General features: G+C 38.3%; 1 protein-coding gene across 1 annotated transcript; it reads left to right on the top strand.

Annotated features, from left to right (window-relative positions):
- Window positions 1-9,552: 9,552 nt before the first annotated feature.
- On the top strand, window positions 9,553-13,634 carry LOC141363074 (uncharacterized). The gene is made up of 6 exons (XM_073865560.1): window positions 9,553-9,682; window positions 11,203-11,523; window positions 11,818-12,027; window positions 12,128-12,230; window positions 13,089-13,146; window positions 13,400-13,634. The coding sequence occupies exons 1-6, from the start codon at window positions 9,553-9,555 to the stop codon at window positions 13,607-13,609; spliced, it is 1,032 nt and encodes a 343-aa protein (XP_073721661.1). The 3' UTR covers window positions 13,610-13,634.
- Window positions 13,635-18,362: the final 4,728 nt, after the last annotated feature.

Here is an 18,362-nt window from a genome sequence, read left to right as displayed (position 1 = left end):
CCACATTATTATCCCACATGGGCAAACCTATATGGGGCCCACATAGGGAAACCCACATGGGACCCACATAGTCAACCCACATGGGACCCATATATATTGCCCATGTTAAGCCCATGGCCACATGAAACCCATGTTGCCCATATGGGACCCATGTGGGGCCCACATATCAATGTTAATTAAATGTAAAAAATAATGCATTTTTATTTAAAATGTTTTATACTGATCAAATCATATCTGTTATATTATTTGCTATTCGTTTAAAAGTGACAATCAACCAAAAGTTATTATTTTAAGATTGTAAATGTATAAAGATATATTTCAAGCATAAAAATGTTTTGCCCACATAGGTGCCATGAGGGCCCCACATTATTATCCCACATGGGCAAACCTATATGGGGCCCACATAGGGAAACCCACATGGGACCCACATAGTCAACCCACATGGGACCCATATATATTGCCCATGTTAAGCCCATGGCCACATGAAACCCATGTTGCCCATATGGGACCCATGTGGGGCCCACATATCAATGTTAATTAAATGTAAAAAGTAATGCATTTTTATTTAAAATGTTTTATACTGATCAAATCATATCTGTGTTATTATTTGCTATTTGTTTAAAAGTGACAATCAACCAAAAGTTATTATTTTAAGATTGTAAATGTATAAAGATGTATTTCAAGCATAAAAATGTTTTGCCCACATAGGTGCCACGAGGGGCCCACATTATTATCCCACATGGGCAAACCCATATGGGGCCCACATAGGAAACCCACATGGGACCCACATATATTGCCCATGTGAAGCCCATGCCCACATGTAACCCATGCTGCCCAGATGGGACCCACGTGGGGCCCACATGTCAATGTTGGCTGGGATCCATGTGTAAGAGATGAGCTATTATTAAAGTAATAAGTTATTAAACACTTGTATGCGCATGCTCAATGTGGGTGAATGAATGGTCATGTTTCATATGTTTATGGTAGCATATACTGTAATGTGGACGGAGATTGTTAATTTGGAAATCCCAATATAGATAAGGGCCGTTTTCTTTTTTAAATTATTTTATTTTGAATTTTGCACATTACAGTATACATTTAAGAACATATCATGGAAATAAACAAGTAATAAGAGGTGGTCTTGCAAGGGCATACAATTACATTTCAAAGAAAAACAGTACAATCAAAATGAGTGATAATAGATTCACTGTCCTGGTTTAAGGGGATCCACAAAGGGTTGCCATACTTTTTGGAATTGCCGCTGGGATTTAGGGTCCAGAGAATGTATCCTTTACAATTGTATAACATGAATCAGTTCACTCATCCAGACTTTAAAACATGGGGGATCTGGTGCTTAATGTCTCAGAGGGTCGTTTTCATTTTAAAACGTTTTTTTTTTTTTTAAATGCAAATTCTCTAATGTAAACACCACCTTAGGCATAAAAGTAACATGTTCAGTTACAGATGCTGCAGCCAATATGGGAGCTCCTGAACTGCTGACCTGAGAAGAAATGCAAGGAAGCATTACAGTACATGAGTATCCAAACTCTGCCAACTCTTTCGGACCCAAAATGCTTGGTTCCCTTAGCCCTTTATAGGATCATGAAGCTGTTAGAAAACTCACTTCTGAGTGTGCATCGATAATTTCACAAGAAAGACAATCAACAGCACCACGCACCGCCAGCTCAAGATGAAGGACCTTAAACATCAAGTACATTCTTTATGTTGTGTTGACACTGCCCTGGGACCCCCACCTGTGCATTTATACATGCTGCAAAGTTAAGGTTAGTGATTAATAAATAATATTTTATCTGTAATTTAAAGGAACCATAAATTAAAAACTAACCAACCTTCTTTAGCATAGCCTTTACAAAGTGAAAGCTAAATGTAGTCAAAATATGCTGTTACCTGTTCTGTTATTGTTATAAGTTTGTTGGTCTGGGTTTTAGAAATGTCTAGAATTTTGTTAACAGGGTTGGAAAAGTTAGTAAGGTAAAACTGACCGCTTACTCTAAGTACTAGATCGTTTTCTTGACATTGACTTAACTTAGAAAAAAGGAAGGAAGTGAGATCATCTAGCAGGTACTAAAACGGAAATGTACAAACCACGAATGGGCAAATAATTGCACAACAACATATGTATGCATGTTTAAGATTTTAAAATAAAATGTTATCATAATTATGTTAGTTGTCATAACAGTTGTGTGTTTCTGTAATTAGATTTTACTTTAATGAGACCGATCTGAATTGTAATAACAGATTTATGGTCTAAGTGTCACAAGGAAACTAAATGTGTTTAATTAATTTTTTTTTCAGGAATAATAAAAGTTCTTGCTTTATGTTTTATATTGTATTTGTGAGTTTCTACAAAGTGAAAAAATGAACTCCAGACTCTTATTACTGATCCTGCTGTTATACATTCAAGGTATGAACACTATTGAGTGAACAACAGTTTTGTTGTTGTATTTGCACTGAAACTTCTATTCTTAGACTCAATGCACAAACTCTCCTGAAAGAATCACAGCCACTGTCTTCTGGATAGCGCATTTCCTATATGAGTGTACTAGCAGCAAAATGCTTTTATACGATTCATTGACAGCAATTTATAACTGAAGTATATTTATAGCCTTATATAGTTAAAGGGACACCCTACTTTTTTGAAAATATGCTCATTTACCAGCTTCCCTAGAGTTAAATATTTGATTTTTACCATTTTGGAATCCATTCGGCTGAACTCCAGACCTGGCGCTAGCACTTTTAGCATAGCTTAGCATAATCCATTGAATCTGATTAGACCATTAGCATCACGCTTAAAAAATAACCAAAGAGTTTTAATATTTTTCCTATTTTAAACTTGACTCTTCTGTAGTTATATCGTGTACTAAGACCGACAGAAAATTAAAAGTTGTGATTTTCTAGGCAGATATGGCTAGGAACTATACTCTCAAAATAGCGTTATAATCAAGGACTTTGCTGTTGTAACATGGCTGAAGCAGGCGTAGTGATATTATGCACTCCCTGAAAATAGTCCCCTGACATTGAAAGTTATTGAGGGGAATATTTTCGTTTGCTGCATAATATCATTGTGCCTGCTGCAGCATGTTACGGCAGCAAAGTCCTTGATTTTTATGCCAGAAGAGAGTGGAGTAATGTATGTAAATAAACTGTACGTTTTCTACTAATGTATTTAGCTAAATGGATTAATAATACAACAATTAATATGAACTGGTCAGAAACAGAGATGAGGATTTAGCATGAGATGAGAATACTTAACTTCCACTCAAAGTTGTCGATGTAGCTCGAAATATAGCATTTAAAAAAAGCCCACCAGCGAGTGGGTAGAAAGTGGAGGAGGCTGTTTTCAATCCACCAGCTTTAGAACAAGGAAGGAAATGAGATCATATACAGTATATGTACTGACACATTTTTAAAAATGAACATCACTTTTGTTACACAGTGTAGCAATGACTTTGTTAGAGAACATAGAGATCTTTTAATCTGAATCGAAATTGAGATGAAAAGGTTATTATTGTTACTGTAGATTTTCTAAGCAAATATTTTGTCAACTTTATGAATTGTGAATTTATGTCAGAATATACACAAATAGTAAAGCATGGAGGTTAACTCTGCATTCATATCACTGATCGTACTGACAAACATTCAAGGTAAGACAACAGATGTTATTAGCTTTACATTATTCTGAATCTTTGAGAAATTACTAAGTATAACCTAATGTTAAACCATAGTCTAAGTCAATGTGGTAGATGTACTGGGATTTGCCTTACTGCTCCAGTAAAATGCATTTTACACTGTATATAAAGACCTTACTCATGAACAGTGTTGGGTAAGTTACTCAAAAAAGTAATTAATTACTAGTTACTAATTACATCTTCAATCGTGTAATTAGATTACTTTACAAATTACTCTCTCCAAAAAGTATTTAATTACTTATTACTAATTACTTTCTAAATCCTATTTAGTACATGATACAAGGATATGCTTGAAATGGCTCAAAGAAATAATATATAAAAGTACATCAATTATTCTTGTCCCACTATAGGGTTCAATTCTCTCTATTAACTAACTATTAACTACTTTTGCCTCAATATACTCCTACTACTGCTTATTAATACTAAAGAAGTTGTTAATTTTAAGTATTGGTAGAAAAGTTCTCCTATTTAATCTCCTCTTATCTCTTGTCTTGTGCTGGTTCATTGTGTTCATACGTGTCTTGTTTTACTGTCTTCATACAGTTAAATGTTTTCATTAGAGTCTAGTTTATCATGTCATGTCAGTGTTTGTAAAAGATCATGTTGAATGTAGTTTTGCCCCCACGTGGGCTTTTGTTTTCATGTCTCAGTTAATAAATGTTTGATGTTCACTCCCCGATATCACCTGCGCTTGGGTTCTCTTGTTCCTTGTCTTAAGCCCTGACAATTAAGTATTAATAAACAGCCAACATCTCATTAATATTAATGCTAATAATTAACCAGTTATAGTAAGAATTGTATACTTAAACATACATTTTTTTAGAGTCCATACACAGTATTTAGTTACATCAGAAGTAACTGTAATTAGATTACAAGAAAAATAAGAGTAATGCCTTACTTTACTTTTTCAAAAGAAAAGCAATTAAATTACAGTAACTAATTACTTAGTAAGTAGTTACACCAAACACTGCTCATGAACATACTTGGATACTTAAGTACTATTTGAATGGGATTAGTTTTACATAGAGAGGTGGGATAAAGCCATTTTTATTAGAGCTTCTCAGTTATTTTAGTCCCATCAGAATGCTCCATGTCAGTAATCATTATGGACAATGTCACTACAAATTTAGGTGACTTTTACCTTCTGTAAAAAGTTCCAGAGACCTCAGGTAATACGAATGCAGTGCGAATAGACCAGCTATAAATATACATGTAAATTTCGTCATTTCCTGTTACTTTAAATATAAAAGCGCTTAAAGAAGCATTAATTGCATTCTAGGCAGAAAACAAGTCAGTGGCAAGCCAGTTCCTGAATACCACGACACAAACTTTAAAAAAAGTCAAAATTAGTTCTCAGAGGCACGGAAATGTTTCTGAAACTGACGTTCTCCCCAAACTGAAATTAAACTCAGTGTTTCAAGTTTTTCCTCATCTGTGTCATGTTGTTTGCACATGTATCAGGAAGCAAGGTAATGTGCTGCGTAATCCAGTTACCCCTCCCACTTCTGAATGTTTTACTGGGATTTCTAATCCCATGCGAATTGACATCAATATTACAGACGTCCTGTGATAAAATAACATTACACCATCTACCCCCATAAAACTAACCCCGTCCGAACAGGGCTATAGATCATTGATAAAGTGACCCATCTTGTCTGTGAAAATGTTGGTCTTAATGAAGTTATTTCTTCTAGGCTATCTAACCTTACCATAAAAGTTAACAGTGAAATGTGAACACAACAACATTTGTGCATTAAAGGAGGCCAGTGTGTCATTGAAGTGTTTTTACTCCGACATTGACATCAAAACTGTGTTCTGGTTCAGTCAGAAACAGAGAACAAACTGGAGAAACAAAGATGAACCTGAAGATTTGACTTTAGATTCAGATTACTCAGGACGAGTAGATCAGTGGATCACTGATGATTACTCACAACTCTTAATATATGATCTGAGAGAGAGAGACAGTGGAGAATATCAGCTCATGATCATTATGAAGGATGGAGTTAAACATCTCAGCTCAGTCACAGTCAATGTAACAGTCACAGGTATATGTACCTTCCCATCAGTTTTGTTCAGATTATCTTTATTTGTAAATGTTAAAGGTCCCATATTTCAAGGCTTTTTAGGGATATATTTTAGGTTATGATGTCCTTAAGAATATATATATGCTCTTATATCTCTCTCTATTTATATATATATATATATATATATATATATATATATATATATATATATATATATATATATATATATATATATATATATTAACAGCTTCTCTTTTAGGGGTTCTGCTAAGAACAGGTCGTTTTGGCCTTTAATATGTAATATTCATGAGCCTCTCTTCTGATAGGCCTGTTGTTATATGAGTAAAATACACAGTTGAAATAACATTACCCATGCAAGTGTTAGTTTCTGTACACTAAATGTTAGGTTAGTAAACCAACAAACACAGAGACTAAGGGCCCTATTTTAACAATCTTAAATGCAAGTGTGAAGCGCAAAGCGCAAGTGACTTTGTGGGTGGATCTTGGGCACTGTTGCTATTTTCCCGGTGGGAGAAATGACTCTTGCGCCAGGTGCAAATCAATAAGGGGTTGGTCTGAAGTAGGATCATTATTCATAGGTGTGGTTTGGGCGTAACTTCAAATAAACCAATCAGAACGTCATCCAACATTCCCTTTAAACGCAAGGGCGCAAGTTCCATGGCGGGTTGCTATTATTATGATGGATTTACCAGGCGCACGCCAGGAGCGGTTCACAGCCGAGGAGATCGTTGTTCTTGTAAGAGCAGTCAGAGACAGAGAAGTTGTTTTGTATGTGGATAGGACAAACCCGTCCAAATCAGCGTCGGTTAAACAGGCATGGGAGGAAATGACCACAATTGCCTCATCAGCTGGCATCCCCAGGAGGTTGCGCCAAGGGCAATGATGTCAGGAGACAGGGGAATCCCAAGCTTGCCAGCATAAATCGGGCACGCCGTGTAACGGGAGGTGGATCTGCCTCTACACATGACCTGATGCCAGCAGAGGACATCGCTGCATCCACCCTCACCGCTGAAAGTGTTGAAGGGTTTGGGGGCTTTGAAATCGGACCCAAGAAACGCAAACAATCCAACCCCAAAGTACACTTACAAATCAAGTTCACATACATGAAGGTTTCTTATGAAAACATTTTAATTATTATTTACATAAAATAAACGTAATACAGCCACACAACAAACTTATGAAAATATTTTAATCGTTATTTGCATGAGAATTTTTTAACGCAGCCACACAATAAATAAAAACTATCACCACAATGCTCACCACAATGATTTCCCTAATCTCATGTGCTAATATTTTTTATTGTAACAATTTATGATTTGCAAAAATAGCTGTTGCATCTGTGTAGATTAGATAACCAAAGTGTGTGCGCGTTGTGCACGCTATACATTATGGTCAAGCATGCGCCCTGAAAATAGCATAATGAACCACGCGCAATTTGCCCCTGACTTTAGACTTAGTTTTTTTTTGGTCAGTGGCACAATTGTTTTTTGAAACTGCAAAATAGCGTCAGGGATGTTTTGCGCCGGAACACGCCTCCTTTTTTGCGCTGAACCGCCCAGGGAGCGCAAGTTCATTCCCTAGTTTGCCGATGTGTGTCTGTGGAGGGAAAAACCCGCTGTGCGCCGGTGCAAAATACGAATGATACATGCGTCACTGACAAAGTCAATTGCGCTGGGTGCAAGACAGGGCCCTAAGAGATTTTAACCTTACCATGTCTAACTCAATAAACAACAGGGCCGGTGTCTGTAACTTAAGAAAACAAACAATGTCTGATTTCCAACAGATATTCTATCAAAACCGGTGGCTACCAAAGACTTTAACGTTACAAAACACATGTAAGTGTCACAGGTCAGAGCGTACCACCCCTATTGTGCGTCACGCTCCTCCCTCAGTTTCCACCTCGAGGAGGTCCCAAAGTGCCCCAATGACCAAGCAGACAAGAGGAATATAAAATTTAACAAGGTTTATTGAATTAAAATACATGGAAAGGGGAAGGGTGCCTAAAATAACGAGTTCTTTGGAACTCAGGGAACAGTAATCTGAGTCGCTTCTGACTCTTCATGTGGTCTGCAGGTAAGTCTCCTGGACTTTCTCTCTCTCTCTTTGTCTCCACGTGAACTACAGGTAAGTCTTTCCTGCTTCCCCTCGCCATGCCTCCTAGGTAGATGACAAGTGGATGGTTCCAACCTCTTTTCCTGTGCTCAGAAGGATAGATACAGGTAAGTACACTGGTAAGTAGACAGGTAAGTACACTAGGCTTGCGGCTTCGGCACACCAGGAGTTATCCAGATGAGTACACTGGTAAGTAGCTTCAGGCGTACAGAGGGATATACAGGTGAGTACACTGGTAAGTAGCTCTTAGCTTTGGGCATACAGGGAGGTATACAGGTGAGTACACTGGTAAGTAGCTCTTAACTTTGGGCATACAGGGAGGTATATAGGCAGTGTTGTGCCTGAACGAGTTCATTGAACGAAAGTTCATGAACTATATCATATTTTGGGCGAACGCGAACTGAACGTACTGTATTACTGCCTGATGAACGCAAGGGGAACTCGTTCAATCTGGGGCTTGTGAATGGCACGTTCTCTCACTTTAACGTCATTCAGTAGGGTGCCAGATTTCTACAGAGTCTTCCAGGCGAAAACCCGTCTAAAACACACTGTAAACAGGCCTTAATGTGTAGCGGAAAAAACACCCAATCTGGCAACACTGCCAGCAGGCTGCATGCACGTGCGGTGTTCAATACCTGCGAGTTGTCATACACGAAACGCCTTGCAGCGCTTCTCGCCCCGGAAAACCCCCTTGAAGCACCCGGCTAGCCTTTCAAGGTATGTGCAAGCAAATACAAAAATTAAAAGACAGTCAATGCTCGTAAACCCTGGTTGGATAAGGGTTTAAAGTTGGATATGAAGATGAAATCTGATGCATTTAGCTTCAGTGTTAAAACTGATAAAATAATTCCTGTCTGTGGTTCTATATGGGCTATAATGGCAATATTTTAAAAAAAATAATATGGGGAAAAAGAACTATAAATTAGTTCATTTTTGGAACTGTGAACTAGTTCAGAATTTGGAAATATGAACTATGAACTGAACTAGTTCATTTTAAAATTTGTGAACTGTGAACTGAACTAGTTCATGTAGAAAGTGAACTTTCCCAACACTGTATATAGGTGGGTACACTGGTAAATAGCTTTTAGCTTTGGGCGTGCAAGGAGGTTTACAGGTGAATACATTGGTACGGGGCCTTGGGCGTGCAGGAAGGTATACAGGTGAGTACACGGGTACGTAGCTTTTAGCTTTGGGCATACAGGGAGGTATACAGGTGAGTACACTGGTAAGTAGCTCTTAGCTTTGGGCGTAAAGGGAGGTATACAGGTGAGTACACTGGTAAGTAGCTTTTAGCTTTGGGTGGATTCGACTTACAGACAGGTGAATAGACGTAGGCACAGGACTTTAGCCCTTCAAAACTCAGGTGATTGGAGAGGATATACATGCACACAGCGAACTCCTAGTCTTTCTCTCTCGGACAGACTTACGATGACCACGTAGGTGTTTGCTTTACAGCCTAGGGCGGAACAGTCCCACAACGACACTGAGCCCTTGGCTCAGACCTGCAGATTGACAACAGAATACACACAGATTTCCTTCAGTGGTAATGATATTTCAGTGAACGTACATAGGGAGGTATAGCAACTCTTCGCTTCCAACAGAAAGGGACAAGTAGAGACACAGAATGAAGCTGCTTCAGGATTTACATGAACACACCCACCGGTTAGTATCACAGAAGTGGATAAATGGAAGTACAGGGGTCGTATAATGCAGTGTACTGCCAGAGCGGGGCCAACCGCTTCGAATGTTCCTTTCCTCGAGGCAGCGGGACCAGAGATTTAAACATGGACTACCATCTGGAAGCACTCAACAAGTGTATAGTTATACACAAAAGACAGCAAGTACACTTCGCCCACACAGCGATTACACACTCTCCCTCTTTCAGTATTAACACCGTATTCACAGCCAATCCTTACCTGAAACAGTCGTTGCGCCACCACCAGGCGGGGAAAGGAGGTTACAGATCTCAGTTGTGTATAATTAAGATACAGCCGCCCAATGCCACCACTCCGTTCTTCTGCAACAGGGCTCTTTCTTCAGCCTATTAGATGATCACTGACAACACTGACAACAGCACAGCACGACAATTGTCCAAGTGTATACACTTCAAAGAAAGCACCCACTGCACTCCACACACTTACAGTGATTTAGGGTCAGGGTCACAACATTGAGCTGAGCTCAGAGTCCTGAATAGACAAATAACTGGGGCAGGGAACAGCCACATGCAGCGTCAAGGCCACGACACTTGAACTCCTACTTCCTTTTCTCAGCCGTATCCACACTTCCACGGATCTCCCAACGAACTGGGTGGTTGACACACTTAACCGGGTAACAGAGAGGTGCTGGAATAGCAGTATTAGCAATCTTGTACACAGTAAGACAACAGCAAGCCGAATTCCAATGTTACACACTGTTCCTTTAACTACTTGATACTTCCCTCTTCATTGTCGATGTTTTCTACACCCGAACCCAATTTCCACACATTACTCCACTTTCTTCCGTCACTAATCTCTCTCCTTAGATCCGCTTCCGGTGTCCTTCCACAGACAAGATCTCTTTACAATACACAGTTGAATCAATGACAAGTATTGCAGGATGAATGATTAAACACTTATCTTTGTGCTGCTCCAGCCCAATTCTCCGACTCAATTTCGCCCAAGTCTGCAAATCCACACGGGAACGTATCTCCACATGCACCGGAAACCTCCGTCCTACTCACAGCGCCTGCCGGAATAAACTCTGCTGGTGTGATATTAGGGGTTTGTTTGGCAAAAAGGGGGTGGGGCGTTGAGCGGTGGACAGTCCTCGGGGTGGAGACTGAAGGTGGTAACTATGTTTTGGTGACATAGCAACTTTACGGAAGTGCAAACAACTATTTTAACTCACAGCTACTTCAAGCAGACTCTTAAATGACTGTTTTGAAACATATATGGTAGACCTCAGTTATCTTGAAAAAAGCCACAAAATTTCAGTTTTTACAATATGGGACCTTTAATGTTTCTCAGTGTTTTACTTTATTTAGTGCTGCAGGTAAAGATACATCAGGAATCTACAGAGCTGAAAAATCAGAGAGTACGACTTACCTGTGATACCTCCTGCACTTTAACCTCGAGACCTAAACATATCAACTGGAAAAAAGATGGACAACATCTAATTGAACATAAATCTAAAATCTTAGAGACTGTGTCATCTGCTGCCTACTCCTGTTTTCTTAGTAATGAAATCTCCTCTACCCCTGTGTGTAAGTGTGACATTTACTTGCGTGTAAACAAATGTTCCTATTGTATTACTGCTTTATTAAGCTTATGTGTTTATACACTTTGTGACTCTTTCAGGTCTTTCTAACAGAAGCTGTTGGGGTGTGACTTACACCTCTAGAAGAGTTTGTGCTTTAGTGGGATCAACAGTAGATATTCACTCTTCATACTCACATCCCACTGGATATACAGTAGAGAAAACATACTGGCATTACCTTCATCATGGGAAATTTAGTGATCTGCGTGAGGATCCTAAGTTCGCTGGTCGTGTGGAGTATATGGACAACACACTGAGAATCAAAAACGTCAAGAAGAGGGACGCTGGTGAATATCGTTTCAGGATCATCACTAATAAAAACTCTTACTCTGGTTCACCTGGAGTCATTCTCACTGTTACAGGTAACCTGTTTCACTATATGGGTTCATAATAATGATTTGTGTATCAGTAGCTTCACTGACATATGAAAAACCAGGACTGGATCTAGACTGTTGTCACTGGGGGTGGAGTCACAATATTGGGGTTGTGGGGGTCATAATGCTTTAATATGGAATATTTATTATATTGAGTATAACCAACTTTATGTACATTTTAAGCCACTGCTTAAAATTATTTTTTTGCTGTCAGCTAGCAAAAAACTTCACTGTAGACACGTGTTGTTCACATTAGTAAAGTAATAGGTTTGTGCTTATCAGGTACAAAAGTGAAAAGCAGCCCAGACCCTGTGATAGATGGAGAAAAAGTGATATTAAGCTGTTCAACCAGATGCACTCTGGATAGCAACATTATGTTCTTCTGGTACAAGAACGGGCATCCGGTAACAGATGGAGTCAAGCTATATAACAAGCTGTACCTGGACTCGGTTAACAAAAAGGAGCTGAAACAGTATTCATGTACTTTAAGAGGTAACACATGATACATGCAAGTTTAAGTTGTGATGCTGCATTGCTATCTCTGAAAAAGAAAAAATCTAAGGTATTTCTTTGTTTTTTTTTAAATGCACAGATGTCCAGAGTAAAGTTCCAAAGAAAAGCATGGCAACACGAATCATCATATTGTTACTATCTGTGTTTCTCATTATTGCAGTCATAGGAGTCCTTTATTGTAGGTAAATGTTAAAGTCTTTCATTATTTTTTCCACATTTTAAGTTGGTGTAGGTTTATCTTTAGTTTTACAAGTTTTAAAACCCTTAGTTTCAATACATGAATGGTCCTATCCACCTTATTTTCGACGTATTTCCCTTTTTTGTGCGAGACATCCATTTCAATAGCTGATAGAAACAGTGTAGTGGGAGTGCGCATAAAACATGATTAAAACAGTTATGGTAAATATTTACTACACCTGCCATGTATTTAATAATTTTATGATGTTGCTCAGGGGTGACTGGTCTTCAATACGCAACAGAGACATACCAGTAAATGGGAAAGTCAGTCGAGTGTTTGTACCTGGAATAGACCAAGAATTTGTGTTTTTAACCTTTCAAGCAATTGTTTAAAATGTCACAACTGTCCCTCTGGTGTGAGTTTTTTAAACAACAATTTTTAATCTATTTGTTTGAGTTTTTATGGCGACACATCAAGCCTCACACGGTCTGACAGTCAGCAGCATCTTTCTCATTCAACACATTGTAATTATTTGAGCAAATCATAAAAACATTAAACAATTACAGTTATTCAGTATTGCATTCGTTTTATGAAAATATTAGTACATCGCTCCTTACGCACTAGAGCTTATGAAATTATTTGCTTATTTAAAAAATATTTGTTTTTCTCTTTTAAAACAAAAAAGTACACGCAAACACATTCACAACTATTATAAACATTAATTAATTCGCAGTTTATGTTGTATATATTCTGTACTGTAATTGCATTTTTGTAATAATATATAGTAGCAGAATAAATAAATTAACTTGTATTTCAAATATTTTCCCCTGCTATATATGAACCCTTTATACACTTTCCTGAGGAGGAGGAGAAAGTATATATCATCTCAGAAATGTGACAACACAAATCCAGCTATACAGGTGAGAACAATAACAACAAATATTGTGCCTCATTTATCAGTCTAACATAAAAACAACCGCAAATCCGTGCACAAATATCATGACAGGGTTCATGTGTGATTCATAAAACATTTGTATCCCACCAATCTTATCCTTCAAATAATCGTACGTTGATAAATGTGTCAGAAAACTATTGTAACTTGAATATACGCCCATACTTATATAAATGAAGATTGTTTATTGTCGTTAATATTTTATTTCTCCGTTTCTCCAGCCCAAATCCCAACCAGACTCATCAACATTGGACAACTCCACACCTCTGTATACGGTTTCTGACTTTACCCACCAGACTCAGTCAGATGAGCAGATCATTCATTATTCAAGTATTCATTTCAAGCAGCCTTACAAGACCACATCTTGCACCCCTACTGTTATATATGAATCAATTGAAGATGTTCATTATTCCACTTTGAAGTTAAAATGACCCTTAAAGGGAAATTCCGCCTTGAAATGATCCTAGGGTTAATAACAAACGTGTACCGAGTTCGACCGTTCACTGGAGTTTGTTTTCATGCTAGTCTAACGTGACCAGTGTTATTGCTAAACGCAAATTAGCATGTTATGGTAGCCTTCGGGGCATCATTAAAAACGAAATCGCTTTGTCTATACTACTAATAATGCTCAAAATAACCCCACACTTACACTGTAGCACAATGAGGGTCTCTATATGTAAACCGAAGCATTGAGAACTTTGCAAGTGTACAGGCAGTTTATTAAAAAGAAACATTTACCGTTCACGTCTGGATCACATATCCATGCGGGCGCCATCTTGGGAAAACTGAACTCTCGCGTGAAAGCACAACACCTGTTCCGGGCAACAACGTTTCACGCGAGAGTTTCGTTTTCCCAAGATGGCGCCCGCATGGATATGTGATCCAGACGTGAACGATAAGTGTTTCTTTTTAATAAACTGCCTGTACACTTGCAAAGTTCTCAATGCTTCGGTTTACATATAGAGACCCTCATTGTGCTACAGTGTAAGTGTGGGGTTATTTTGAGCATTATTAGTAGTATAGACATACCGATTTCGTTTTTAATGCACTGATGCCCCGAAGGCTACCATAACATGCTAATTTGCGTTTAGCAATAACACTGGTCACGTTAGACTAGCATGAAAACAAACTCCAGTGAACGGTCGAACTCGGTACACGTTTGTTATTAACCCTAGGATCATTTCAAGGCGGAATTTCCCTTTAATTAAATCATGCTTTGTCAACTGTTTCTGTCCACCATGTTGTAACAAACATGTCTTATGTCTAGGCCTGTGTTTTTGTATATATGTAGTTTCAATGACCAGAGGGTGGCAAGAGAGGTTTCATGTGGCATTTATTGGTAGAAAAGCTTGTCACACCATAGCAACAGTAAACCAGAGGTGAGGTAAATGTTCGATTTTGAGGACATTGCCAAGATGACCCCAAAGGAAACTGAGTTATTTAAAGGGATTATGAGCGGACAGCTCTAACTATTGCATTAGATATTTCCTTATTTGTTTTTGTATTGTATATTGCTTAATGTATTGCCTGTTATCAGTCATACATTAAAAAATATATATTTCATGCTAAAATAGTAATGGAAACGTCTAATTTGTCCTATGCAAAAAAAAAAAAAAAAAAAACTGACAATAAGTTGTCAAAAAATTGTCCCTAGTGGTACCCTTTCAAAAGGTTTACACCTAAAGAGTTTATATTATTACCTCAGGTGTACAGTATATTATTGTATACCTTTTGTATTCATGTTTGTACCTGCTCCAGTGACAGCTAGGGGCCATTGTTTAACCATTTTCTGACAGTTTACAAACACGTGACTAATATTAATATTCATCATTACAAAATAAAAGTTGTATTAAAAAGGTATATTACATGTTATAGTAGTTCCTTAGTAGCAAACATGTAAACATTTCATGATTCATGAAAATGACATTTGTGATAAGTGTGATTTTTCTTACTATAAACAGACGAAAAGAGGAACTGAAGTATTATTACAAAATATTTACGACACATTGCACACCAATTTCCACTTAAAAAAAGCTTTTGGCATAAACTGTTAATAAAGTAAAATAATTATTATTATTAAAGTTTTTTGCAGACAAAATATACAAATTTGAGTAATTTATGACCTTATTTCATCCGGTTTTTCATTCTCAGACTTAAACAGTCTGATTTGTGTTTCCCCTTTAAGAGGGTTCGGCCTGGCTCTGTGTCCCCGCCCACTTCTATGTTTGCCAGCCTACACGCTTCAGAATAACTGAAGTTTCACTCACACACAGCTTCCCTTCTTTTTTAAGCACACTGCATGTTTATTCATGCATATTCAACATAACACACAAGCAGAATTAATTAACACCTGCGACTCATGACCTGGTTGGGGCTTTTCAACGAAATCCAGCGTTAAACAAACACACACGCAAAACTCCGCTGCTACCCTGGATAAACAAACTATATCCATTGTGTCCATAATGCTGGCTTACCTCTCCTTACATCCAAAAACACACTGTTCTTTTTTGCCATTGTTGAGTGTTGATATAAAACAAAGCTGTTGTGTGAAGTGATGCCTGTGACTATTACTCGAAGGAACAATTTTAATGAGAATCCTCGTTGTCCTGCTCTTACTCCGATTGACGTGTGGGCGTGTTTTTTCAGGGGAAGTACCCATAAAGGCAATATGATACGTAACGGCTACCCATGGTACGTAAGGGGTGCCCATGTTTGAAAAAAAACTTTCTGAAACTTGTAAGAAAGAGGAGGTATGAGTTTGACCCAGAAATACTCTGTCACAAGCTTAACTGCTTTGTTGACACTTAGCATGAGGATTACAACTCTTTAATGGTGCTAATAAGTCAGCTAATAAGCTAATAAGTTAACGAGTCAATTGAGAGAAAACGCTTCCCTGCCATTTATGAGTTTTTACGGTATTTCTGCTATTATCCACCAGGTAATGCTCTTACCCAACTTATAAAACCCGGAAGGCAAACCCTTAGGCTAAACAGTAAGTACTCCGTGTTTGTTTTGATCATCGCTCTGAATCTGATCTTTATCAAAAGTCCTTCACAAAAATGCAATTTTGTATTTTTGAAGAAACCTACACATATTTGAGAGGTGATAAAAAGATGAAATGTTTTTTGTTTGTTTGAAAGCAGAGGGCCTGTTCTTTCATTTGATATATTGTATGTTTATATATTGAAATAAAAACCTTTTTCTGGAAGGCATTAAACTTCATAAAATCATAAAAAATGCGGGGGCTGGCAACTTAAAAAAAAATGCTGGCAGGAAAAGAGTTAATATGGATTTAAAAAAAAAAACTAAAGGGGATCGCATACTGGCCGCGCAGCTCCGCGTCGAGTCGCGTCTAGGACAACTCGGAGGTATTGTAAACCGGAAGTGCACATTAAATAGCACGAGCTTTGTCAGATAGCATCTACTTCAAAATGCAAAATATACGTTAGCAGCCACTGTTAATCGTTAATGATTTGGGACAAATATGATGTTATTTAATGTTAAACTATGTGAGTGGCACTGTGTGGCGCGACAGGGATTTGAGCAACTTCCTGAGTCTCAGCTGGGCGGCGCCGACAGGCGCCACCTGGCAGCGCCGGTGTGCGTATACTCATAGAAAACAATGTGTTCGATTTTTTTTAGAATGGCGCAGCACTGAGCTGCGCGGCCGGTGTGCGATCCCCTTAATGCTTGACAAGCATTAAAAAGACAGTAAAGTTTTCACAAATACTTTTAGACACTGAATCATTTTCCAAATCTAACTAATGGGGACAAAAAATGTTGTACTTGAAAAAGATCATATTCCATTTATATTGGTTAAGAAGTGTTTTTCATATTGTACTTTGACCAATCACGTGATTGGAAATATGTCATCAAGTCTCCCGATGTGTAGTGAGCCAGAGAGTGTTTCCTTACCAGTACCCAAGCCCATGTGCGCAATATACTAGCTAGGTTATGTTCAAACTACATTTTTGCTCTCTTTCAAGGGCACTTCGTGAAGGAGATGTGCGTAAACAAACTCTCCAGATAAAGAGAAAGTGATTGTTTTCATTGCTGTATAAGTGTATTCTAATCGGCCAAGCTATAAGACACAATAATTGTGCAACTCCCTTAAAAACACTGGCGGCCAGTGACTTTTTTGAGAGCGCACTTAACATTTAACACTCTGGGGTCGACGGTGGCGCGGGCGCCGCAAACTCTTTATTTTTCAATCACTCCGCAAAGAGAGTTAGATAACTCTGCTGATTTTGGTCATACAGATATGATTTATACATCATTTAAAACGTTAAAGTGTCTAGTTTTTTTCTGTCCACTCCCAATAAAAACAGAATGTTGTGCTTTTCGCAAAATTAAGAAAATAAACATGATGCGTGTTTTGTTCTCTCTCCCTCAGTGAAGTCCTTTCAGAAACACGTCAGAAAAATTAACTGTATCTTAAGGAATACTTGTCATATCAACAAAAGATACATATCTACATAATGCTTGGAATGTCTGCTTTTGGAAGATGTTAGTGAAATCGAAAACAAATATTGTAATTCGTTGTTAACTGTGTTAGAAGAGGGAGATGTACCGTCTTTCTCGTGTTCCTGCATTATCTATAATGAGCCACGCCCCGCTCCTTTGAAGAGAAGAGCAGAGATCATCCATATTCATTCATTAGTCAACCCCAGTCAATGGAGACTCCGTCTCTGTAGCCATTCAGTGCTGTGTTGAGTTTTAATCCAAGTGTTGGTGACATGACATCTACTTGTTTACTCAGACTGTAACTTAAGTTATCTCCAGACGCGAGTGTGTGTGCTTCATCAAACAGACGCGATCGACGTCCAAACGCACACACAAATACCTCATATTTGACGCGCTTTGTGGTATCATTATAAGATGTGCGATTGTAAACATCACATCTACTTGTTTACTCGCGCCTAAAGTTATCTCCAAACAGACGCGAGTGCGTGTGCTTCGTCAGTGACGCGATGTCCAAACGCACACACACAATGCCTCATATTTGACGCGCTTTGTGGTATTCTTATAAAAGGTGCCATTGCAAACATCACATCTACTTGTTTACTCGCGCCTAAAGTTATCTCCAAACAGACGCGAGTGCGTGTGCTTCGTCAGTGACGCGATGTCCAAACGCACACACAAACACGATGCCTCATATTTGACGCGCTTTGTGGTATTCTTATA

The sequence above is a fragment of the Misgurnus anguillicaudatus genome, unplaced genomic scaffold (assembly GCF_027580225.2).
Source record: "Misgurnus anguillicaudatus unplaced genomic scaffold, ASM2758022v2 HiC_scaffold_32, whole genome shotgun sequence".
Lineage (NCBI taxonomy): Eukaryota > Metazoa > Chordata > Actinopteri > Cypriniformes > Cobitidae > Misgurnus > Misgurnus anguillicaudatus.
This window is presented reverse-complemented; position numbering and strand designations above follow the sequence as displayed.

Bases quoted from the DNA above. Each gene is read 5' to 3' on its own strand.
- LOC141363074 (XM_073865560.1), top strand. From the start codon at position 9,553: ATGGAAGTACAGGGGTCGTATAATGCAGTGTACTGCCAGAGCGGGGCC. The intron at 12,028-12,127 runs GTAACACATGAT...TTAAATGCACAG, and splicing joins GTATTCATGTACTTTAAGAG to ATGTCCAGAGTAAAGTTCCA. The intron at 12,231-13,088 runs GTAAATGTTAAA...CACTTTCCTGAG, and splicing joins ATAGGAGTCCTTTATTGTAG to GAGGAGGAGAAAGTATATAT.